General features: G+C 48.9%; 9 protein-coding genes across 9 annotated transcripts; 4 read left to right on the top strand and 5 right to left on the bottom strand.

Moving 5' to 3' along the window:
• Positions 1 to 92: 92 nt before the first annotated feature.
• On the bottom strand, positions 93 to 710 carry FIESC28_09826 (uncharacterized protein; the record flags this gene model as incomplete). The annotated part of the gene is made up of 4 exons (XM_031163961.1): positions 93 to 216; positions 266 to 490; positions 547 to 611; positions 669 to 710. 4 exons carry the CDS (start codon positions 708 to 710, stop codon positions 93 to 95), a joined length of 456 nt encoding a protein of 151 aa, XP_031011991.1.
• An 880-nt stretch (positions 711 to 1,590) lies between these two features.
• On the top strand, positions 1,591 to 2,938 carry FIESC28_09825 (uncharacterized protein; the record flags this gene model as incomplete). Its single annotated transcript, XM_031163960.1, has 2 exons — positions 1,591 to 1,740; positions 1,796 to 2,938. 2 exons carry the CDS (start codon positions 1,591 to 1,593, stop codon positions 2,936 to 2,938), a joined length of 1,293 nt encoding a protein of 430 aa, XP_031011990.1.
• A 655-nt stretch (positions 2,939 to 3,593) lies between these two features.
• Positions 3,594 to 5,282, top strand: FIESC28_09824 (uncharacterized protein; the record flags this gene model as incomplete). Its single annotated transcript, XM_031163959.1, has 3 exons — positions 3,594 to 3,919; positions 3,971 to 4,268; positions 4,320 to 5,282. 3 exons carry the CDS (start codon positions 3,594 to 3,596, stop codon positions 5,280 to 5,282), a joined length of 1,587 nt encoding a protein of 528 aa, XP_031011989.1.
• A 740-nt stretch (positions 5,283 to 6,022) lies between these two features.
• Positions 6,023 to 7,656, bottom strand: FIESC28_09823 (uncharacterized protein; the record flags this gene model as incomplete). The annotated part of the gene is made up of 3 exons (XM_031163958.1): positions 6,023 to 6,992; positions 7,047 to 7,279; positions 7,336 to 7,656. The coding sequence occupies 3 exons, from the start codon at positions 7,654 to 7,656 to the stop codon at positions 6,023 to 6,025; spliced, it is 1,524 nt and encodes a 507-aa protein (XP_031011988.1).
• A 2,830-nt stretch (positions 7,657 to 10,486) lies between these two features.
• On the bottom strand, positions 10,487 to 10,923 carry FIESC28_09822 (uncharacterized protein; the record flags this gene model as incomplete). Its single annotated transcript, XM_031163957.1, has 2 exons — positions 10,487 to 10,838; positions 10,919 to 10,923. 2 exons carry the CDS (start codon positions 10,921 to 10,923, stop codon positions 10,487 to 10,489), a joined length of 357 nt encoding a protein of 118 aa, XP_031011987.1.
• Positions 10,924 to 12,019: 1,096 nt separating this feature from the next.
• Positions 12,020 to 12,848, top strand: FIESC28_09821 (uncharacterized protein; the record flags this gene model as incomplete). Its single annotated transcript, XM_031163956.1, has 3 exons — positions 12,020 to 12,144; positions 12,198 to 12,364; positions 12,421 to 12,848. The coding sequence occupies 3 exons, from the start codon at positions 12,020 to 12,022 to the stop codon at positions 12,846 to 12,848; spliced, it is 720 nt and encodes a 239-aa protein (XP_031011986.1).
• A 547-nt stretch (positions 12,849 to 13,395) lies between these two features.
• FIESC28_09820 (uncharacterized protein) lies at positions 13,396 to 15,859 on the bottom strand (the record flags this gene model as incomplete). Its single annotated transcript, XM_031163955.1, has 3 exons — positions 13,396 to 15,623; positions 15,673 to 15,733; positions 15,788 to 15,859. The coding sequence occupies 3 exons, from the start codon at positions 15,857 to 15,859 to the stop codon at positions 13,396 to 13,398; spliced, it is 2,361 nt and encodes a 786-aa protein (XP_031011985.1).
• A 586-nt stretch (positions 15,860 to 16,445) lies between these two features.
• Positions 16,446 to 17,123, top strand: FIESC28_09819 (uncharacterized protein; the record flags this gene model as incomplete). Its single annotated transcript, XM_031163954.1, has 5 exons — positions 16,446 to 16,465; positions 16,538 to 16,609; positions 16,716 to 16,774; positions 16,826 to 16,894; positions 16,948 to 17,123. 5 exons carry the CDS (start codon positions 16,446 to 16,448, stop codon positions 17,121 to 17,123), a joined length of 396 nt encoding a protein of 131 aa, XP_031011984.1.
• A 432-nt stretch (positions 17,124 to 17,555) lies between these two features.
• On the bottom strand, positions 17,556 to 20,784 carry FIESC28_09818 (uncharacterized protein; the record flags this gene model as incomplete). The annotated part of the gene is made up of 3 exons (XM_031163953.1): positions 17,556 to 17,896; positions 17,947 to 20,620; positions 20,674 to 20,784. The coding sequence occupies 3 exons, from the start codon at positions 20,782 to 20,784 to the stop codon at positions 17,556 to 17,558; spliced, it is 3,126 nt and encodes a 1,041-aa protein (XP_031011983.1).
• Positions 20,785 to 23,106: the final 2,322 nt, after the last annotated feature.

The following is a 23,106-nucleotide window of genomic DNA, read 5'->3' as shown; positions in this document are numbered from 1 at the left end:
CATACAGAGCAAACTGAGTACCCTGATTCATATATCTGGACAAATCGACGTTGGCATACCGTTCTCTGTCCTTGAAGGGTGCCGGTCGTTTCTCAGTCCTCCCAGCTCTTCTCGACGGTCTCCCTAACCCGCTTGGTGTACTCCTTCCTGTTGTCCTTATATAAGTTGGACGCTTCGACGTTCGCAGGCGAGCCAGTGTTGGGATCGTTGAGCAAACTAGACATGGTCAGCTTAAGCACGGCCCTCTTGTGCTATTTCTCCTCACCTTTGAATACTGGTCAAGACAGCGGCGACATCGTAGGTAGGACTCCATCGGTTTTGCAGAATGTCCAGGCACAGTTCTCCAGTGGCGTAAACGTTTGGGTGGAACATCTCGCTGATGAATTTGACTTGGGGTGGCTTGTTTGGATATTGCTCTTCGAACTGCATCACCAGTCGAAAGGTGCCGTCTTCGAATGGGGTGTCTGCGGGGCCGATAATAACAGCATTCCTATAACATATTCGATAAGTATTTGAAGGCGGCGAAACCAAAGGAAGCGATCGTACCAGGTCATGACATTGTCAGGTACCGGGGAAGCAGAAACACCAGCGGGAGGGTCAGTCTGCATGCGCTACCATCAAAGTTAGCAAGATAAGCTTTTGAAAATGCTTGCAGAAGCGCATCGTACCTTGAAGTCTCGCATAAGACGACGACGAGCAGCGGTAGACATGATGGCGGATAGGCGAGAAGGCGAAAGTAGAGACGAGGGTTTGGAGGATGATGTTAGGTAGAAAAAGCGAAGCTGCGACCCTGATGGTGATCCTTCAGTGAATATGCAGGATTCGCTGTCTCTAGGGAACGATGGATGTAGCGGTGCAATGTGTAGTGCAATGCAGTGATGAGCGGAGATGGAGATTGGTCATCGATAGGACAGGCACTGGGTTGAATGATTCCACAGGGAAGCAGAAGGGATCCGTAAGTTCGGTGGCAATCTGCCAATTAGAAGTGGCACTGATTCAGGCCTATCAGCGCTTGGCAGTACCCCACTTGCCGTTGTCAGCTCTACATGATCACGTGAGTGACTATCCTGCAGAGGCTCATCTTGAAAGCCGTTCCTTTAGCTCCGGGACTTTCACATGGACGCGGGGGACGAAGACCGCTCTCTTCTTTATAAGAGATCCGTCTCTCGGAATGATATTTAATTCCGAGACAAGCGGAGCGCTGAAGCGAGATTGTTTGCTCGACGCGAAGCAACTGATGGACACGGTAGAAGATTGACCTTGACCGTTCGTGGATGATACTTTTATTTATACTGCAAAGCTGTGGTAAATGTTTGTACATCTGGACCTATTAATTCTATCGACGTCACTTTGCGGTGCCCCGGATTGTTTGGGGTTCGGCACGGGAGAGCTTCTTCCCGCCACCTCGGGCGCCCTCCCCCGCTGAAAGCCGAAGAGGACCGTAGATTACGATACCCGAGGTCGTCTTATTATATACCCGTGCTACTAATACAGACAATTTGTCTTTTCCTTCCTCTTTCCCATTCCTGAATTATTATTCTTTTTTTCTGTCTTTCCTGTTGCATCGTGATACCCTCATATCTCTCGAAAATGCCTGTTACACAACTTAGATCCGCTGGCCGGCTGGCCCAGCTTGCTGGACATGTGAATGGCGCGCGACAGTTCTCTACACGACCTGCCCTGCGCAAGGAGATTCAGGACGCTTACATTCTGAGCGCTGCCCGAACTCCTACCGCAAAGGTAAGACCTGTCACTAAACAACTGGCTCTATGGCAGCCTACTAACTAATTCCTAGTTCAACGGCTCCTTCTTGTCAGTATCAGCTCCCAAGCTCGGCGCTGTTGCTATCAAGTCCGCTCTGGAAAAGTCAAAGGTCCCCGTCGAGAAGATCACCGATGTGTACATGGGCAACGTGCTCCAGGGCAATGTCGGCCAAGCGCCTGCTCGACAGGCTGCCATCTTTGCTGGTCTGCCCCAGTCGATCGAGGCGACAACTATTAACAAGGTCTGCGCATCTGGACTGAAGGCTGTTACTTTGGCTGCTCAGAACATCCAGATGGGTCTTTCTGAGGCTCAGATCGCTGGTGGAATGGAGAACATGTCACAGGTCCCATACTACGTGTCACGCGCCAGCGGTCTTCCTGCCTTTGGCCATGTCAAGATGGAGGATGGTCTTATCAAGGACGGGTTGACCGATGTCTACGACCAATTCCACATGGGCAACTGCGCCGAGAACACAGTCAAGAACCACAACCTCACCCGAGAGCAGCAAGACGAGTACGCCATTCAGTCATACCGCAATGCGCAAAAGGCTTGGGAGGAGAAGGCCTTTGCTGATGAGATTGCGCCCGTTACTGTCAAGTCGCGCAAGGGCGAGACTGTTATCGACACTGATGAGGGCTTCAAGGATGTCAAGTTCGACAAGGTCCCCACGCTGAAGCCCGCTTTCGTTCGCGACGGAAGCGGCACTGTTACTGCTGCCAACTCCTCTACTCTTAACGATGGTGCTAGCGCTCTCGTTCTAGGAAGCAAGGCCATTGCCCAGCAATATGGTTCCGGCTCTCGAGTTCTGGCCAAGATCTGTGGTTACGCCGATGCTGCTACTGCACCCATTGACTTCCCTGTTGCACCCGCCAAGGCTGTCCCCATCGCTCTCGAGCGTGCTGGCATTACCAAGGACCAGGTTGCTATCTGGGAGTTCAACGAGGCGTTTGCCAGCGTTATTCTCGCCAACGCCAAGATCCTGGGTCTTGAGAATGCCAAGGTTAACCCTCTGGGAGGTGCCATCTCACTGGGCCATGCTCTCGGTAGCTCTGGTTCAAGGATCCTTACCACCCTTCTACACCAGCTTAAGCCTGGTGAGTATGGTGTTGCTGCTATCTGCAACGGTGGTGGCGCTGCGACTGCTCTTGTTGTGCAGCGTGTTGAGTCTGTTTAAAAATACAATGGATAGATATGATGAGCGATGCTATTTATGATATTATAGTATAACAAAAAATAGTCAAAAATTGAATAATTAAGAAACTCTCTTGTGCTTTATTAAGTGAAGGCTGTCATTCATCCGTACCAAATCTTTACCAGCCCGGAATGAATGATTGGGGAGTGCAGGGTAAGACGAATTGAACAACAAAGCCGATGCCACATGAGTTGCCATTGTGTTATGTATGAATTACAGTCTCGTCTATGGGATTTCTTAGTCTTCAATGTTTCAACAAGAAGGCCGAACTCTTCCATAATGGCCAAATCTTGACCACCTCATCTCAGTCCAAGTCGCCCAAAGCAACTTGACTACGACTACCTGCCTACTTACTTATCAGGACAGTCGTACAAAAGCATGCCGTGCTTTGAACAACAGTCTCGAGTTTGAATTTTATAAAACCCGACACATGTAAAATTGAATAGAAAGCGAATCCGATTGTTTGTTATAGTGTTCTGGCCTCTTATAAGGTGCACTGTAAACGGCCGTGCCAGCATTGCTCAAGAACACCAGACAGTGGAGCCAATACCTTTTCAATCCAAGCTCACCTCCATTGACCTTCACTTTCACCCTCTCACTCTAACTCATCATCCTCACAACACCTAAACCCTCCGCAATGCCTCTAGTTCTCGACTTCCTCACCCAAATCCGTAATTTCATCCGCTCTCAAAATGGCGACGAGCTCCGTGCATGGCTCCAGGTAGAGCCCAACTCACCACAACAATACCACAACCTCGCAGCCGAACTACGCTCTCAATTCCGCCAACAAGGTCTCGACAATGTCATTGAGAAATCGCTACCTCAAGAAGATGACGTGCCGGAGGGTCAAGCGACCGTGTGGCCCGGCTTTGTCGCCTTTATGAAAGACTACATGGCCTTTTGGCGCGACGTGAATTATGATGATTTGTTGGGCGCGCATCAGTTGTTGAGTGGTCTTGTCAAGTACGAACCTATCCCATCACATAAAGAACCATCGCTAATTGGGATATATAGCTCATGTTCTACGGCTTTTGCTCATCCTACATACGGAGCCATGCTTCTTAAGACGAGCATGTCCTTGTCGGAAACTCTTGCCCGTCTCACAATGTCTCTCAACAGACAGCCCGAGTTGGCGCGTCGTCTACGTGCCGTCGACGAAGACAAGACTATTGCCGAGTCCTCAGCAGAGATTATTCAAAAGATCTTCACTACTTGTTTAACAGACCGATCTAGCGGTCGTTACGATAAACCTGAAGGCAAGAAGGTTGGCGTTTACATGTTTGCTAACCTTGTCCTCAAACTTCTCTTTGCGGTATGATATGGCCCTTATATGTTATATGGAATGAAGCTAACACGATGATAGTGCCGGAGAACACATCTTGCAAAGATGATCTTTGTCAACATTTCTACCATCTCTCCGCCTCTGTCACTCTATCCAGCTGCCCAGCGCGTTACCTTTCTATACTATCTAGGCCGCTTTAACTTCTCTAACAATCACTACCTCCGGGCTGCGTTATGTCTCGAACAAGCATACCTTCAGACTCCATCGCAATTGATTTCACACCGAACCAACATCCTCACATATCTGATCCCCTGCAACATGCTATTAGGACGCTTTCCATCTCAGGTGTTGCTCCAGCGCCAAGAATGTCAGGGTCTGGCACCAGTCTTCTTTCCCATCTGCCAGGCTATTCGATCTGGCAACTTTATCCAGTTTCAACATCACCTAGCACAACATGAGGATTGGCTTTTCGAAAAAGGTCTTTTGTTGACATTGAGCAACCGTCTACGACCACTTCTCTGGCGCTCATTGAGTCGAAAGACTTTTCTTCTCACATACGTCCCACCAACAGACGCATCATCACGCAAAGCAGCAACTCTCGACCTAGCAGACCTTCACGCAGTCGCCACATACACTCAACGCCGTCTGGAAGGCTGGGTACCAGCAGGACCCAACGGTCTCAACCGATCTCAAAACGTCAACCCTCTTCTGATGAGAGCTCTTGAGAACAATGCTCAAAACCCAGAAGGTGACTCCACGCTAGTTCCGCCACCTGGTGGCCCCAAATCTCTCCGGCCCAACGAGGGTATGATATGGGGCAACGCAGAGGTCACGTCCGAAGACGTGGAGATGACAGTCGCGACGCTCGTGCAGCAGGGTTCGATGCACGGTTTCATTGCTCATGGATCAGGACGATTTGCTATCATTGGCGCTAAGGCCAAGGGAAGCCCTGTGCTTGCTGGCTGGCCCAATGTGTGGCAGACAGTTCGTGATAGGAGATATGAGGATTACGACCCTGATGATGTACCCGGATGGGTCAAGTAGGATGACATACAAAAAGAACTCGTGTTGGATATATAAAGGAGTACAAAGCCATCTTGGTGGCGTCTGTATAAGATCATTTACTGTGATACCCAGTGGACAAAGAGATTAGATAGCAACTTGGCTGAATTAAGAGAATGGACGTTTTGCTCGAGCAATCAATCATGATTAGACACATTTTATTTGCAATACTGAGTGCGATAACGTACATCACACCATTAAATATCTAATCAAGATTATTTTCATTTTATTAGAGATGACCAGAGTATCATCCCATCAACTAGCCGTCCCCGTATATTCTCTTCTCTCCTAACCACCCGACATACTCAAGCTCCAAACCATACTCTCTGTTCATAGTGTGCATACGTCGTTAATAAGCTAAAAAAGAAAACCATCGCTTGCCCCTCCAAAGAATATCCAATGTCTCCAATGATTGCAAAAAGGGTATATCGACCGTGAAAAGAAGCGTTGAACTTATATATAATGCCCACGGGCCAAAGAGCCAATAAGACTCCTGAGAATATTAATACCCGGGGCGGGTATCGTCAACCAACTGACCCAACAGCCATATGACTGCTGAGTCGTATAGTTAAGGGGTAATAGACACTATCGCCGATAGAAATATGGCTTGATAATATATGTAGAGTACCAATGATAAAGGAATGTATGTGGTAAATAGAGTCTGTGAAGTGAAAACCAACTGCGGTGAGACAGTGGTGAATGGTCGTCAAAGGGGACATAGATTAGAAGAAACAGGCGGCGGCGATGAAAGCAACGACGAGGCCAGCAAGAGCAGCATTGCCCTGGTCACGACCAGCTCCACTGTCCTTGGTCTCGGAGGGAGCAGCACCGGAGTCCACCTCAGTAGCAGCAGCAGTCTCCTTGATTTCGGTCTCGGTCTCGGTCTCGGACTTGGTGTCGGTGGTGCTTGTTCCGTTCTCACGGAAGATACCTGGCTTGACAGTAGGGTAGACCTTTCTGGTAGAGGACTTGGTTGTCTTGGACTTGGAAGCGGAGGTGAAAGTGGTAGAAGTAGGCTCCTCAGAAGTAGAGGACTCAGTAGTGGAAGTGGCCTGCTCAGTAGTAGTCTCTACAGGAGTAGAGGTAGTCTCAGGTACGCTGCTGGTGGTGGGCTCAGCAGAAGTAGTAGGGGCAGCGGAGGTAGTAGGGGCGGCAGAAGTGGTAGGTTCAGCAGTGGTGCTGACAACGACTTCCTCGGAGGTGGTAGGCTCGGCTTCAGCAGTGCTAGAGGGCTTAGCCTCAGCAATGGAAATCTCAATGTCCACAGAGTCAGAGTCGTCATCAGAGTCATCATCAGAGTCATCGCCAGAGCCGGAACCACCGCCGCTGGTAGAGAAAGCAACAATCTGAGCAGTCTTGCCCTTAGAGACAGTAACGACACAGAAGCCTGAACCGCCAGCACCCTTAGCAGAAAGCTCGCTGCCAACGTTACCACCACCCTTGGTAGGGTCGATCTTGCAAGGAAGGCCAGTGCAGCCACCATCAGGGCACTGAATCTCGACACCAAAGTCAGGGAGCTCGCTCTTCAGGCCAGAGTCCTCCCAGATGGGGTTCCAGCCAATCTTGACAAAGGTTTGACCGTTGGACTCAGTGTTAGCGCCAGCAACGTAAGGGCTCCAGTTACCAATAGGCTTGTCCTCAGTACCCCAGATGCAGCCCTCCTCGCCAGTTCCAGGGGGGTTGATGTAGAAGCTAGTTGATGGTTAGAGATCTTCATTGATCGTCAAGATTAAAGAAATGACTTACTGAGCAGCGGTGGAGCACCAGTAGGAAGATCCGGGAACAGCCAGAGTTGCACTAGAAGATACAACAGTAGGGATAAGCATGGCCTCGTTACCAGGCAGGACAGTCTGGCACCAGGACATGGTGGAACCACACTTGTTGACAGCCTCAACGGAACCAGTGCCAGAGACACAGTTTGGCTTGCCCTTGAAAGGCTGCTCAATCTCACCATCCTCGTTACAGTAGAGACCTCCGTCCTGAGAAGTGTTAGTTAGTGTTTCTCGAGTTGGTGGTTGATGTTTCGCGGGCGTACCATAGAAGAAGGGTAGTCGTAAGTTGACTTAGGATCCCACTGGTTCATAACCATACCAGGCTTGCAAGCGTATGGGCAGTAGCTTCCGGGCTTGCACTCTTGATCGGGGCTCATAGCCCAACCGGCGTTCTTAGCATCAGGAGTGACAGCGACCATGTTGGAGTCATCGGTAGGAAACTGGCACTGTCCTCCTCGCTTCTGGAGAGGGCGAGACTCGAAAGCAGAATGTTGACCATGGCGGTGGCCATGGGACTTGCCAGCAACGATTGCTGGCGCAGAAAGGACACCCACAAGGGCAGCTGAAACGTTGATGAATCTCATTGTGATTGTCGTCGATCAAAGATAGTCGATCCGGTTCGAATTTCCAAAAAGTATGTTTCTGATTATGTGCGTAAATACCTCCAATCTTTCAAAGAACTTGTCAAAAATCAACAAGACATATATCCAGCTGGCGTCGGTAAATGAGTGTAATTGTCGTCGAGCAACAGAACGAGTGATGAAGCTGACGAGAAAAGGCCAACAGGTTTGTGGACCAGCGACAGAAACGTTTTAACAAAAGGAAGGAAACGAAAGAGTGAGTGACAGGCAAGGAAGCAAGGACATGACTATTAAGAGATCGACAGTGGGCGAGATAGAAATGGATCCCCAGGAAATGAGCAATGGTCAACAGCGCGGACGCCGGCGCATTCACCCACGACCAGGAGATTGAGCGACAGGCGAGGGCCTCGTCTGAGTGGGCTCGTGGTCAGACCCCATGTTGAGCCCTGGCCTCTCCGTACCTGCATGAACATGAGGTCCCCTGTCATAATGTGGAGGTTCTCCTGTGATGGAGGTTCGAGTAATGAAACTGTTCCCAATCAGACTTGGCCCTTGCTTAACCCCTAGTTCCGATCCAGCCAATCAGGTTGAGACTGTGCCTTGCTCAAGTCTGTTGGCTCAGGGGATAGTGCTTGGAGCAGATTAGAGTCTATCGCATCATGACAGGACGAGCTTAATTGAGAAGTCGTCGATACAAAATAGGGTTGACACTGCGGCAATAAGACCAGCATGTTCGGAACAAAGGTCCGGATACGGCAAGAGAATATTGTTCCCTTGAAGGCATTGTTCCAGTAGCAGGATTCTGGGGTTTTGTGGGCGACATCAATGGCTGCTTGTCTCGGTAATGGTTTTGGATTGTTATTCTGGATCGGTTCCTGTCTTGTCTTGATCCTGTTTCTCCTGTCAAAGATGATGGCGTCCTTGTTCCATTGTGCTCTCATCTTCCACCATGGTTCTAACCCCTGGACGTTTTCTTCGGTGGCTTGCGGCGAAAGCTCACATTGGCTCGCTGGTCATTTTAAAGCCCCTGACGGTAGTTTTTACCGCATACCAACAGTAAAACTGTTCCTGGGCCAATGTGTCTTCGGTTAGCGTCACAACGGCTTCAAAGACGGCTCCTGTTAGAGCCGGAGCCACAACTGATTGCCCGCGGAGAGACAAACAGGCTGAACGGGACGCGTTCTATGCGGCTCAGGATTGGCTGTCGAGACGCGCTTGGCTGCGAGGTTAATTCTAAGGCGAGTCAGCTTTTTGGTCCAAATAAGAATAAGATTGATGGAAGGACTCACCTACTATTGAGGAGACATTAATTTTAGTTACCGTTTGTTAGTTAGGTCTTTGGAAGATCTACGCCATGCTTCCCTGGTTTAGTGTGTCTCCATAGTAGAAGCTGCGAAGGCAAGGCGTCGAATCGTGGACGAAGGATTCTATTTCTTTGGGTCATGTTGATTCTGTTTGTTTATCACTTATTCACTTGGCCGTGGTGTTGAGTCGAGGTTAGAAGGTGACTACCCATCTTTCAGTGATTGAAGGCAGGCGCATGACTTGCAGCACCTGCCTCCTCAATCGCACAACTAACTCACTAATGCTCCTTCCTGCTTGCTCTAAGTGCCTAAACAATGACCATCCTTTATCAGGCTACATTCCCATGTCATGAATTTCTCTTCTCTATTATCCGTATCTACAATTCAACTCCATAGACCGACATCTTTTATCGGATAACAGTTTCTGATTACGAATAAACAAGCATTCTTATCAGAGGATCCAAATATCGCTTAAAACTCTACCTTGCAGCCGATTCTATCGCGCGGACCAAGTAATCCACTGTCAATGCTATAAGCTCAAGCGAAATTTCAAGGTAGCATTCCGGTTGTCGGCCTTGATCTGTTCTGGGATCAGATTTACTGTATATCCACTGGAACTTGCCTGTGGAGGATATTTCCCCATGCTTTCTATGTGGTTGCTCCGTAATGATATGGGGATAACTGGTTCTGGACTTGATAATGCATTCTTCAAGCACAATAGAGGCATTCAACTGAGTCAGTATTCCAACCTCAGTGTCTCTACTTTCCCTCACAATTGCCGCGTCATTTCCAAGACAAAAAGCAATAGTTTTAAGAGATCTCAATAACAAAAAGAAAAACACAGACATAGATCATCCAGGGTAATGGACCAAGTGGGAACGGGACAGGTCAGATCATGCAGGACTCTCCTCATTCAAAGTGGATAGAGCAATTTAACAACTTAAACATTGAAGCTATGTTTCAACCCCAAACAAAGTTATTGAGAGCGGGAGTGGCTGAATTACCTGCTGCAGTACGAAACAATGTGGAGGAACACTTTAAGCCGCAGCATTCAAAGTTCTGACTGATTCAATTTTGTTTCTTACGTTCAATAGCGTAAGTGCTAGTCTAAGCCAGCAAAAGGCAACTAAGTCATTTCGTCTCTTATGTTTCAGTGGTCATTTAGCAACCTAGAGCCCAAATTCAGGCTGTTTTGTTAGTTAGTAGTGCTATCAGACTGTATCAAGGAGTATCTACTTAACATTGCCGGAGAGGCTTATCCCTAGAATGACTTTGTTGCCCTATGCCCTCTCAAGTATACCTCTGATTGGCTCTGATTTCGTTCACATTGTATTGTCTGGTTTAACGGACGGAACTTGGTGAAACTCTCCCACGTTGGTTGATGGGAGCTCAATATGACCCTCAGAGCTCTGCTCCATGAAGCCATAAAAGTCGTCTGCTGAAATAGCTTGCTGAGAATTAACTTGCTCTAAGGATGGCGCATCTTCTCGTAATCCTAGTCCTCGAGAAACTCATCATCTGGCATGCGCTCAGGTAGTCGTTGATGTATCTTCAGGTTGAGGCATCTCCGGATCGGTACTTCGCTGAGATTTCTTCCCACGGTGTCCATTCTTCTTCCTTCCGTGAGAGGGCGCCACAACTGTCGCTCCTGATCCAAGGGTAGTAAGGACGGTTCCTAGAATTGCAACACCAATCGAAGGGAGAATAATAGCACCAGAGAGCATGTCCTTTGAGGGGTTCTTTGGAAGGATCAGCTGCACATCCAACTGTTGCATGAAGAGTAATGCATGGGGTAATGACACTGGGCCAGCGGTTAATGTGTGTCCGGATAAGAGATGAGTCTGAGTCTCATCCTTTTCTCTGAATGCAGAGATTCGACTGCTACGTGGATGTGAAGGTTGTGGTTGTTCTTGCCATTGGTGTGGCAGGTACGGTTGTGCAAGTTGAACAAACCCACTTACATCATCATGAACCGAATAGAATTATAGGTAGGAAGTTTACCTCACCGGCGGTAGAGCCAGACAAACTGAACGGGAAGGAACATACGCATTTTCCCTGACACTTTGATGAAACTACCTACCTAGCAAGCCTAACCTATACACCTAAAAGATAGTGTTATTTTCTCTTCAAAGCGTCACGTCAGGATGAGAAGAATTAGTCGCTAAAACCATAAGAGATGAAATAACTTGCTCATCTTATGCAAGCTCAGACTAGCTCTTGGAACCTTTATTTTGATAGCCCAAGTCAGAAAATATTCCTTCTGTTATCCCCACCTGAGTCAATCTGACCAGCCTCAGTACAAGACATACCGAGATTCTACCAGCAAGGAGAACCGCAAGGGAGAATCAAAAGCAGAAACATGATCATGAAAAGATGGGAATAATGAGATATCTCCCTCAAATGTTTCAAATAGAAACAATAAAAATCCATATCTGGCTCACATATAGGTCGTGGTGGCTTATGACAGAAACACAGCGGGCCGTGTGTTTGGTTTGTTTCCGACCAACAGAAACAAAACCTCAACCTCATTCGACGCTTCCATCGGCTCTTCAACATCCGTAGAAACGCAGGATCCGTTGGTGCTGACATTAACGCGCAGAAGCGCTTACTCTGCTGTCAATGGTATATTTTTGGTCAGCTGCGGCCCTGTTGGATCTTGTTTGCACAGCCCCCAGAATCTCGAAATAACGGCAGATGACCAATGGCAGTGCATCACTCAGCACCAAGACGCTGCGACTCCAAGGAAGGGCCTTGGCCTTGATGATGAACTGGCAGCGGATGTTAGAGTTTCCGTAGGGCGGTGGACTATTTCTGAGAGGGCAAAGCCTTGGGGATAGAGCTGTTGTCAGACAGCTAAGCTTAGCTATCTTGTGCCTGATTATCCTGTGGACTTTGATGATGATCAAGAAGGTATAAGAAGATGGTGTTGTCCTGTCAAGTTGAGATTATCATTCAATATCATATTGCATTCACAAGCATTACAGCTTCAACAACCATCTACATAAACTCAGTCTCTTGATACTTATACAAACTCACACTTATAACAACTACCAACTATCACAATGCAGTTCACCATTGCTACCATCTCTGCCATCTTGGCTCTCACTTCTTTCACTGAGGCTGCTCCTCGCAATGTTCAACGATCTCAACCTCTCAGTCTGACTGCCCAGCTTCAACTTGCCGATACGTAAGCAGCCCCCAACTAACACCCACTGATGACTTTCAACTAACACAAACCAGTGCCGCTGATCGCTTCGCTCTTCTTCCCAACGACGATGACTTCGTCTTCGACTTCAACACCAAGCAGCCCAACCCTGGAAAGGGCGGCGAACTCATCGCTGCTAACCGCAAGACCTTTCCTGCTCTTGTCGGTACCGGCTCAGGGATGGCCTTTGGCCGAGTTGATGGTAAGTTTCACTCCTACACCTCCTCTTCATACAACAACTCTAACATATGTCTCTAGCCTGCGGCATGAACACTCTCCACGTCCACCCCCGCTCCGCCGAACTCCAAGTCGTAACCTCCGGCCGTCTCATCACCGAAATGGTTCCCGAGAACGGCGTCATGGACAAGGATGGCAAGCGCCGAGTTATCCACACCGAACTCAAGGCCAACATGATGACTCCCTTCTACCAAGGCTCTGTCCACACTCAGTACAACCCCGACTGCGAGCCTGCTACTTTTGTCGCTTCTTTCGCTGCTGAGGATTTCGGTACTGGCCAGATTGCTGATGAGGTTGTTGCTCTGAGCGATGATGTTATTGCTGCTACTTTTGGTCAGAGCATTGCTGGTGAGGATATTGACAAGGTCCGCGCTGCTATTCCTCGAAGCATTGCTCTTGGTGTTGAGGAATGCTTGAAGAAGTGCAACATCAAGAAGCGATCTGTCTAAGGCTACCGTTTTCTTTCTGTCACTTTCAGGTACTGCATGGGATGAGCGTTTTTGGAGATGATTTCACTCGTCTTGGCGTTTATGATAGACACTTGGGAATTTGAGATGGAAATACCCTTTCGAAGGTATATATTGATAGGACCTGGCATATCGCCAGTTCTTTCTTGTATATAGGATTCAGTACATATATCAGTCATACATACACTCGCTTACATTCATGATCCTGTTCCTCAAAATCGCGATGTAGTCCTGCAGGCATGTGCCAAAAAAGTTATCACATAAGGCTTAAGCTACTAAGATAAAGTGGTATAAGTGCTAGCCTAAACTTGCATAAGGTAACTAGATCATTTCATCTCTTATCGTCTCGTATGCTTTTAGGGGCCAATGCTTCTGACTCCCTGGCGGTGGTGTAAGCGACACTTGCCTGACCTTGACCTCGAGGTTTTTATGGCGTAAACTTGATAAATTTGGTACATAGTATACATAACTGCTTTCACTTTTGCTTTCTATCTTACAACCCTTCACATGACATCTCTGTACAAGTTCTCTACAGACTCTTCTCACGATGTCCAACAACTTTAGCAAAAGAGTCAAAGAACATGGTCATCGAGTGCCGTCCCGCAGTCTTACTCCTCAAATGATTATCATAGTCCAACATCTCCTTATACGGAACCTTTGCAATAATCTCAACCACCCTCGCCGAAGACTTCTTACCCCTCAAAGAAGTAATAGAATCGTACGGATCAGGAGGAGTGTAGATCTTGGACACATCAATATGATCTTCACCTGTAGACTCCGCAGATCTGTCGTTGACCTCCAAAACATGTCCTCCTGCGCCGGCTGTAACGTCGTGTTGCACCGCGCCGGCTACAACCTCTGGACAGGTGATGTTGACAAGCATGATAGGTTCCAGAACGCCAATCTGCTCCTTCTCGAATGCGTCCCGGAGAGCGGCTTGCACTGCCGTCCTGGATGCACTGCTGAAGTGGCCGCCGGTAGGTGTCTCGCATGCTCCAGGTTCTGTGTCTAGTGTGATGGTAACGTGGCACCCGTGAACGGGAGCTGCACGACGAGGACCCCTCGCAAGACCTGCAATAGCACCGTTGAGAAGCTGCGCTCTCGCCTCTTCAGGGTCAAAGTTCAGAGTGGTATTCTCTCCCGGCAAGGGAATGGCGACGTGGTATATGTTTCCGTCTCGCTCAATGCTGGATTCTAGTAAAGTCTCTCGATGGTGCTCCTCAAGTGGCTCCAGGACAACGGTGCATGATACTTTGCCGGACTTGCTTGCGACAGGACGGTCAAAGACTGTGTATTGTGGCCTCGTAGGCTCTGTGACGCATTCCTTGTAATCAACCTCGATAGGACCGAAGTCGGCATCGATCTTGTACTTTTGCTTCATGTTGTAAAGTGACACGTCGAGATGAAGTTTGCCCATACCTTGTATAGTAAACTGTTCGGTCTTTGGGTCCCGGCTGTACCGGAGACTGGGATCTTCTCTTGTAGTGTTCTCAAGCGCAATCTGGAGTTGCTGGGCAGCAACGTTACCATAAGGCTCGACTTGCAAGAATGCAACGGGTGGTGGGATCTCTGGTGGTCGAATCTTGACATGACGGAAAGATTCAGGAATAGGCTTGTTTCCGTTCATTGTGATGAGTGTATCACCTGTTCGAGCTTTCTTCAAGCCTCTCAAAGCTCCGATCTGACCAACCCCCAGTGTCTGAATATCCTGCGTCATGTTTGCTGAAACTTGAAGGATTCCCATAGGCTTTTCGTTGTTCAAGATATTGGTGTTGAAACTCGCTGCGTTTTTAGTAAGAGTGCCGTGGTAAACTCGCACAAAACTGATGACACCCTCCTTAGGGTGGTTGAAGACCTTGAAAACTGAAGCAATCGAGGCAACCTGACTTCTGGCTGTCTTGGAACTGTTTTCGAGCACCTCGATCAAACGGTGTTTTGCTGAGCCAACGCGAACTTCTGCGGATGGGCGCTCATCTGGACTTGGTAGATAATCTGTGACAGCATCCATCAATGGCTCAACACCAATGTGACGGAAACTAGATCCTGCAAACACAGGAATGACACGGCCGTCACCGTCTCGAATAACTCTTCGGATAGCTTGCTTGATCAAAGCCGCATCGATATTCTCGTTCTCAGCGAGGAACTCATCCATGATAGCCTCATCGAAATCCGCAAGACCCTCGATCAAAGCCTGTCTCGCAGTCTCAATTTCAGGAAGAAGATCCTTGTTAGAACTTGAGAGTTTTTCTTTCAGCTGAGCGGTATTGTAGACGGTCTTTTCACGCTCTGACTTCCATCGATAGCCCACTCTGTTGACGATATCAATTACACCAACAAAATCCTCCTTCTCCCACCAAGGAATCTGGCAGACCAGCGGCCAACCTTTGAGACGCGAACCGATCTCAAGAACAGCCTTTTTGAAAGAGGCGCCTTCTCGGTCGAGTTTGTTGCAGTATACAATACGTGGGACTTTGAACTCGTGAGCAGAGCCCCATACTCTTTCTGTATGCGCTTCAACGCCTTTGACTGAGTCGATGATACAGACTGCTCCGTCGAGAATAGGAAGACAGCGATCAACCTCGAAACGAAAGTCTTGATGACCGGGAGTATCGATAAGATTGATTGTCTTTGCGTGTTCTCCTGGGGCGAGTGATTGATGAAGCGGCCATTTGAATGTGATGGCTGCTGATTGAATGGTGATACCTCGTTCTCTCTCCAAATCCAGAAAGTCTGTCACAGTATTTCCAGAATCGACATCTAGTTTTCATTAGTATTTAATCTCAGAAACCTTTAATTCTATGCTCACCTCCAACACGTTGCGTGACACCACTATAGTAGAGCATTCGCTCTGTGGTAGTTGTTTTGCCCTTTCATTTATGTGAGACTTATTGAGAGACCAAAATCTGAGGTATTCTACTTACAGCATCAACATGAGCAATAATACCAATATTTCGAATGTTCTGTAGCTGAGTATCATGATGCGCCTGGTGCATAGCTCGCCTCGATAAATTCACGAGCTCTTTATTGCGCCATTGACGTGCAAGACAACGCCCCGAGCCTTTAACGGCCGGGCCGCCGCTCCTTAGTAGCGATAAAACAATCATTCCTGACTTAGACTCGACTGCGGCATCTCAAAAGGCCCTTGTTTCTTTGAGGGTCCTTGATTTTGAGCTTTCTGCTGTTTTTGGTCATCCATCTTGATTCGTCAATACTTGGGACTCGTACTCCGCAACCAACTCTTAGTTCCTCCGACTCTAATTGGTTGAGGTAGACCCGTGTGGCTGTGGCTGGCACTAACCCAAAGCGAACAGGTCCTTGATTCTGGGGGTTGATCTCCTGGACTTGGACCTGGAACCTAGAGCTAAAGCATTGCTGCCGCTGCACCTCTTCGGGGCTACCTACGTAATCTTGTTCCTGTGCTTTTCCAACTCCATTCGGCCACGCAAACCCTCAAACCCATCAACAATTCTTCTGCCTACAACGCGACTGCTGCCTACTTCTTCTCTCTACAACATATAATCTCCATCGACCTCGAATTCTTACCGGCGCAGTCCAGGAAACCCCAAAGACACAATGAACATGGAGCCTTCAGACATCTTGTGAGTGGGCATTGAAGCAGTCTCTGCATTGAATCGAACCAAGTCGTCGCTAACCATCGTGTCTACGTGTAGTCGCATTGTCAACTTGGTTGTCGGTGTTATCGTCATCCTCGGTGGTGTCGTTTCCATCTTCTCCTTCAGCCTGTACGTACACACCAACCCGGGCTCGAGCCGATCGCTTTTAAATCCGCAGTCGAATCGAGCACCTGGCTGCGACGCAGCAACACGAGTACTGATAGCTTCTCTATAGTCAGCCCATCATTCTTGGTGCTTACATGATCATCTTTGGTCTTGTTACTGGCCTTCTTGGTAAGTCGCGACAGTCACTGAAACCTGTAGACCAATGCTAACAAACCGCAGAGTTCCAAATTCCCCCTCAAGTTGCCCGACATGCGTCGTTCATGTTCTCCTTCATCGGCCGTGGTGTCTGTAAGTAATTGTCTAAAAGAACTGTACTCGAACCACCGCTAATTCATTCACAGTCTACGTTTTCCTCGGCTCTCTGATCCTCGGCGGCAATGTCCTCAGCTACATCGCTGGTGGCATCGTCGGTATCACCGGTCTTGCCTACGTCGCTCTCGAGTTCGTCCCCTCCATTGAGCCCCCTGCCAACATGCGCGAGGCCGAAGACGCTGGCTGGGGCGCCGAGCAGGTCTAGAAAGCCGATCAGCCAGGACCTTCTCGCACGATCGCCTCTTCAGACACAAGCGCATAACATGTTCGCGACAACCATTCGACTACCGTACGGATGACAGCGTGAATGCGCAAACAAACGCGGTGAAATTGGAAACGTATATGATAGAGACGACTAGGAAGTTGAGTCTCCAGAAGAGTTGGGGAGAAACTGTGTATTTGTAGGAATCGCAGACAGGAGGAGTTGAAAGAGGCTCATTTGAACGCAATTGCAAACAGAGTTTATGAACGTCAGTAGCTTAAAGATGTCGATGGATTGAATACATTAAACAGTCACGATTGAAAACTTGTTGGGATTGAATATTGTATTCCTAGTATACTATATGCTCCCTAACATGCCATGATATTCAAACGCCATTATTTTACTCTTGAAACTAACATTGCTATTTTATGCTTCTCATGTCCTTGGGTTCCTCAAGAAGCTAACCACACCACTGCAGTATCCAACCAAACCATCCAATCGGTTGCACTCCTTCTCCTGATATGTCTTCCACTCACTCAAAGCATTCAGCAGTTCTTCGTTCTCCATCACTAGATCAAAGTGAAGTCGGAGGAACACAGTCATCCAGGCTTGAGTAAGCTCGTAGTCTCGGCGAGTCTTGAGGCGCGCTGTCAAAGCACGGATGAAGTGCAGCAGCTCATTAGGAATCTCGTCGCCATCACCGACGGAGAGCGAGCGGAGCTCCAGGTCAGCACTGGAGGGTGAAAGAGATTTGAGATGCTCGATGAAATCATCGTCTATGTTGAGTTAGCTTTGTAACAATATCAGGGCAAGGGAATGTGCTTACAGTTTCCGGTCTCTGCTCCAGCACGAAGCTTGGAACTAAGAGCTTGCTCGAAACGAGCCTGCTCAAGCTTCGTGACGCGAGAAGTGTTCTCCGCCTCTGCTTTCTCCTCCTCCTTGTTCTTCATGGGGTTATCCTTGCCTGTTGTTGAAGGCAGGAAGAAAGGAGCCTTCTCAGGAAGCTTGGGGGCCTCCTTGGGCTTGTTTCGCTCCTTGATAAGATCCAAGTGCAGCAGTGTTTGCCAGCGGCTCTTGGGAACCAGAGACAGAGTTGTAAGATCGGCGCTGAGCTGCTCGATCGTAGGCGCCACCACGGTATCCTCATCCTCGGCCTCCTCCTCTTCGAATGCACCCTCCAACATACCATGACTGTTCTCGCCAGAAGCTGTAGGAGCGGAAACTTGGCCAATCTCCTTTTCGGAGATCTGGCGTGTGGGAACGTGCTTGAAGAGAGCCTTGTTGGTCCAGAGTGTCACACCCAGCTCGTTCTCGATTGTCGCAGCGAGGTACTCGCCAGTAACGGACATGGCAATTGCCTTGCAAGGCTTCTCCAGTCGGATAGCGTCGATCAAATGACTTGTAGGAAGATCCCAGACACGGATGACAGAATCTTGAGAAGCTGCAATAATCCATCGTCCATCGCTAGAGAAGCACAGATCGTTGATGGTGCCCTGAGGACCCCAGAACTCACGAATAGTTCTTTTGGTCTCCATATCCACCACTCGAATCGATAGGTCGTCGCAAGAAAAGGCGAGGAGGTTGCTGGCAGGGTGGTATCTGCATGCGGTAGGGAAAGTCATAGGTGCCCAATCGATTTGCTCGAGCAGATTTCCTGTCAAGAAGTCCCAGAACTTGATCTTGCCGTCCAAGGAGCAAGACACTACGGTCTTGTTCATCTGATCGACAATGATACCGGTGACACGCTTGGTATGCTTTCCAGTGCCCACGGGGAACTGGCGAGTGGCCTCAGCATGTAGTGCCACGACATCGTCTGCCTGTCGTAGCTGTTGCATCTTGAGTGCGCGAGCCTGAGCTGGGGTGAGTCTTGAAGGGAATCGTGTGCGATGGTTTCCAGACTGGAGGTTGTACATATCAATACCACCAGACTCGGCACCAACAAGAGCGAAGGTACCGCAAGGGCTGATAGCAACAGTCGAAACGTTAGTCTCATCTCCAGTAGGGAGAGCCCATCGACCTGCTCTCTTGCGACCCCAGAACCACGTCCTGGCGAATTTGTCGTTCTTGTGTGCAGTCACCACACTCTCCCAGCCGGTCATACCACTAACCTCGGCATCTTGAGGCTTTCTCTTCTGCATCTTTTGCCACACAGGTTGCTTACCAGGCATAGCACCAATACCACCATCTCTGTTTAGTGAAGATGCCATGCATGTGATCTCGGGAGCCTTGAGGTCCTCCAAAGTCGTTGTAGGTCCGTGAGAGAGAGCGCTGGTAGCCAGAATACCAATCTTCTTGGCCTTCTTGCGAATGGCACCCTGACTCAACTCTGTGCTTTGACCATCACGGCGCAAACTCCATCCCCAAAGACTTCGGTCTTGTCCACCACTGATCAGCCACTTGTTACCAGCATCGGCGCCTTCAAAGTCGGTAGGAAGGAACTGAAGACAGTTGACGGGACCGGCATGTCCACTGCGCTGGTGGAGAATTCGGGGAACAGGCGAGAAGGGGGTTTCGTCGAAGATCCAGGACTTGAGAGAGTTGTCACGGCCGCTGGTCATGATCACAGGTTGACCGGGGAGAAACTCGACCTTGCTGATACCGCCGCGAACAAGAGGTCCATCGTGGGAGGGAGGGTTGTGAGCGCTTCGCAAAACACCCATAACACGACCACCACCGTTCAAATCCCAAAATGTGACATCTCCAGTAGCAGCTGTCGACGTAGCCATAACACCATCCTTGCGTCCATCCTGACCAGCTCCCATGCCATCGGTTCGGAAAGAGATCGAGTTGACTGGTGCTTCCGAGTGGCCAGCCTCAATGCGAAGAGCGACCTTGTCAGTAAGAACGTTTGTGATGATAAGAGTTCCCTCGGAATAGGCGATAGCGAGGAGAGACAGAGCAGTACTGGGCTCAAGGCATGTTACAGAACCGCAATCGGGAGAAGGAGGTAGGATAGTGTAGATAAGCTTGGCGGTGCTGACGTTCCAGATCTCGACCCAGCCATCTTTGCGACCAACGAAAATCTTGTTGAGGAAAGTAGGCATAGTAACAATGCCACCCGTGATCTCATTGCCTCGGTCGTTGGCAGGAGTGGTGTAGATGGTGGTGTAGTGCTCCAGGCTGGCGGTCTTGAAAACTTCGATACGGGTCAAAGCAGCGACAATAGTCCATGTTCCCAAAATCTGAATTTGCTGGATGGGCTCGTCGAGGTCGGCGGGCAGCGCAAGCTCATCGACCTTCTTACCCCTCTGGTAGACCCAGACACCCTGAGGCTCTCCCTTCTGAGGATTTCCCCATGCTGCAAAAATCTGTTGCTTCCAGGCGAGGGTGGCGGTAATATCGGCGGGGGTTTGCGGGCGAGTGATGAAAACGAGGTTCAATCCGCGACGAAGATCATAAGTCTGAATAGCTCGGCCAACCGAGGTGGAAATCTGGAAGGATGTCTTTCCGAGAGGAATCGAGGTGAAAGGAACGCTGGTAGGAGATACTAAACCGACAGTCTTGTGCGACAAAGTTAGCTATAGCAAGATGGCGACCGAGAAAATAGACATACGCGGAAAGGCGCAAAAATCCTTGAAGAGTCTGATGCGGACTTTGAAGCATTGGCGGGTGCCGCAGTCTTCTGGCGCTTGACCACGGGGTGGTCAGCGTCTTTGTGAGGCATTATGATAATATTAAATGAGGATGGTGCGAGTAGCGACAGGAGTTGCTACACCAAAGATGCCCGCTTGCGCTCTGCGATGGAGGCTGCTCTACATGATGCTGGATCCATCTCCAAAAATTTACAATTTTTGGCGGTGTCGCGCGGCAGTATCATCTGCATAGAGTTGAACAAAATATTTAGACGTTGAGACACAGCAAAACTACCACCTCACAACTGCATTTAATTCTTTTCGTATTAAATGAACTTTGCGAATATGATTAGAACCTCCATATCTCTTCGTAGTTCACTTTCTGGAACCTAAAGAATTTTACAGAGAGTGGAATGCGTCGACTCTTACTTTGCCTTTGGTGTACGACTTATTCTGTCAGTCCAACTATCACATTCGGCATCAATTGAATTCGATAGAGCCAGCTAGCCGAATCTAACAGCCAGGGGTGTTAAAAGAATTGTCCTCTAAGGCTTAGACTGCAGAATCAAAGCAGCCTAATTACTAGCCGTAGCTTGCATAAGGCGACCAAATTATTTCGTCCCTTATACCCTTGACAGCCAATTCTTCTGACAACCTGACGCCCTCTAGCCAAGTTCAATAATCAACAGCCAAATTCAACAGCCTCTTACATAGGGGTCCTTTCCAACCGGCAGGCACGGCGAGGCGATGGCGCAAGGCCCGGAACTAGCGAGGGAGTTAATCGTGGACTGGAATTCTGGATAGCATCCGAAGATCTGGACCTGACTAAACCCAAGATGAAACGAAGCATTGGGCCTAATCCTCTCGATTTCAATTCATCTCGACATGAATCGCATCGAGCCAGAACTAACGTTAGAAGACGCGCTTGGTCAAGCTCGGTCGCTTTGTTGTACAGTAAGGCTGCGAGAGTTCTCGGTGTACATGCCTGAGCCCCAATGACGGCACGGCATAACCGATGTGGTACTCGTAAGACCAATATTCCCAAGACAAGTTTTTAGATAGAATGTTTTGTGACACCATATGGCTGCCAAGGGTATTCGAGTTCAAGGCAGGGAGTTATGCAGCCATCCTTACTTACGTGAGCGGGCTTAGCTGAGAGGGGATTTGAGTGCATATCGAGATGGGAGGAAACATGATACGAGGATGGGATTGATCAGAATAATAGTATGGGCGTTTGCTTCATCAGATCAGTGCGATAACAATAGTCATCCCTTTCAGCACCTTCTATTCATAGTAAACAACGGTTTCTCCATGCACCTGAAAATGATCTACCTCACGCAAGGTAACCCCACCATCCTCTGTTGATTTTCTTGGACATCCCTGTATAATGGATGCAAGCCAAGACACAGTAGGAGACGACGATCAAAACACTATGTAAGTCTTTGGCATCTTTGACGCGGTGCCATCGTCTAGCGCAGTACGTACTCTGCAAAAGCCGAGCCGACAACGGCCCATGGGCTGCAGGCTCGAGCTGTAGGGATAAACATGATACAATTGAGGTCCACCACCATCACTGTAAACGTCACCGATATTAGCGCCTCGGGATTACAGCCAGAACTGGTGTCAGTCTAGACTTGACAACACCAGGGGAACATTCAGGGCCAACCAACAGGAGAGGGTACAAGGTTTTGGGATGAGATCTAGTGCTCACTCAAGATAAAGAGTCAGAGTAACCCATTGCATTATATCAATCAGGTCCACTATTTTACGCTGTAGCAAATTGGGTATGGGACGGATAAAGAGGGCTTTCGGGGCAGGCAACAAAGGAATCAGCCATCAACCTAACTACCGGACTGAAAGAAAAGCCCCCTTTGTCCATTTGGTTGAAAAGTGGAGGCAAAGTTTGAATACGGTAGAGCAGATTAAACCAGGACAGGCAGGACAGGCCTTGAAAGAAACCTAGCTGGAGACGATCAACTGTTCTCAGGCCACGGCGTGCACCTTTACAGAAGGTAGGTGTTGTTTCAGCCGTGGCGCAGCGGGCGGCTCAGTCGACGTCAAAGGAAAGAAGCCACATCAGACAGGCTGGGTTACAGTGGATATAAAGAAAAGGTACCGAAAAACAAGCTAGAGGCTAAGGCTAACAAGGCAGGCTGTGGGCACGTCAAGGCGTCAAAAGGCAGCCCAAGGTAAGCTTAAAGTCTTAGAGGACTTGGGGGTTGCGTAGTCGATTATGCACGAGATGTTGTTTGTCAAGGTTTCTATGGCTTGGTCTTGGGGCTCTTGGCTCTAGTCCAGAATGCAGAGACACCTAGACACCTACCGCCCAACCTTTACGGCTCACTCCACCTGCAGCGCAACACGCGACCACATACCAACCCTAGGTAATTCCAATTCTGTCATCAATTCACTGG

This window comes from Fusarium coffeatum, assembly GCF_003316985.1.
Source record: "Fusarium coffeatum strain FIESC_28 chromosome Unknown BRIP53273_contig_270, whole genome shotgun sequence".
Classification (NCBI taxonomy): Eukaryota; Fungi; Ascomycota; class Sordariomycetes; order Hypocreales; family Nectriaceae; genus Fusarium; species Fusarium coffeatum.
The sequence above is the reverse complement of the archived record's forward strand: the minus strand, read 5'-3'. Positions and strand labels throughout refer to the sequence as shown.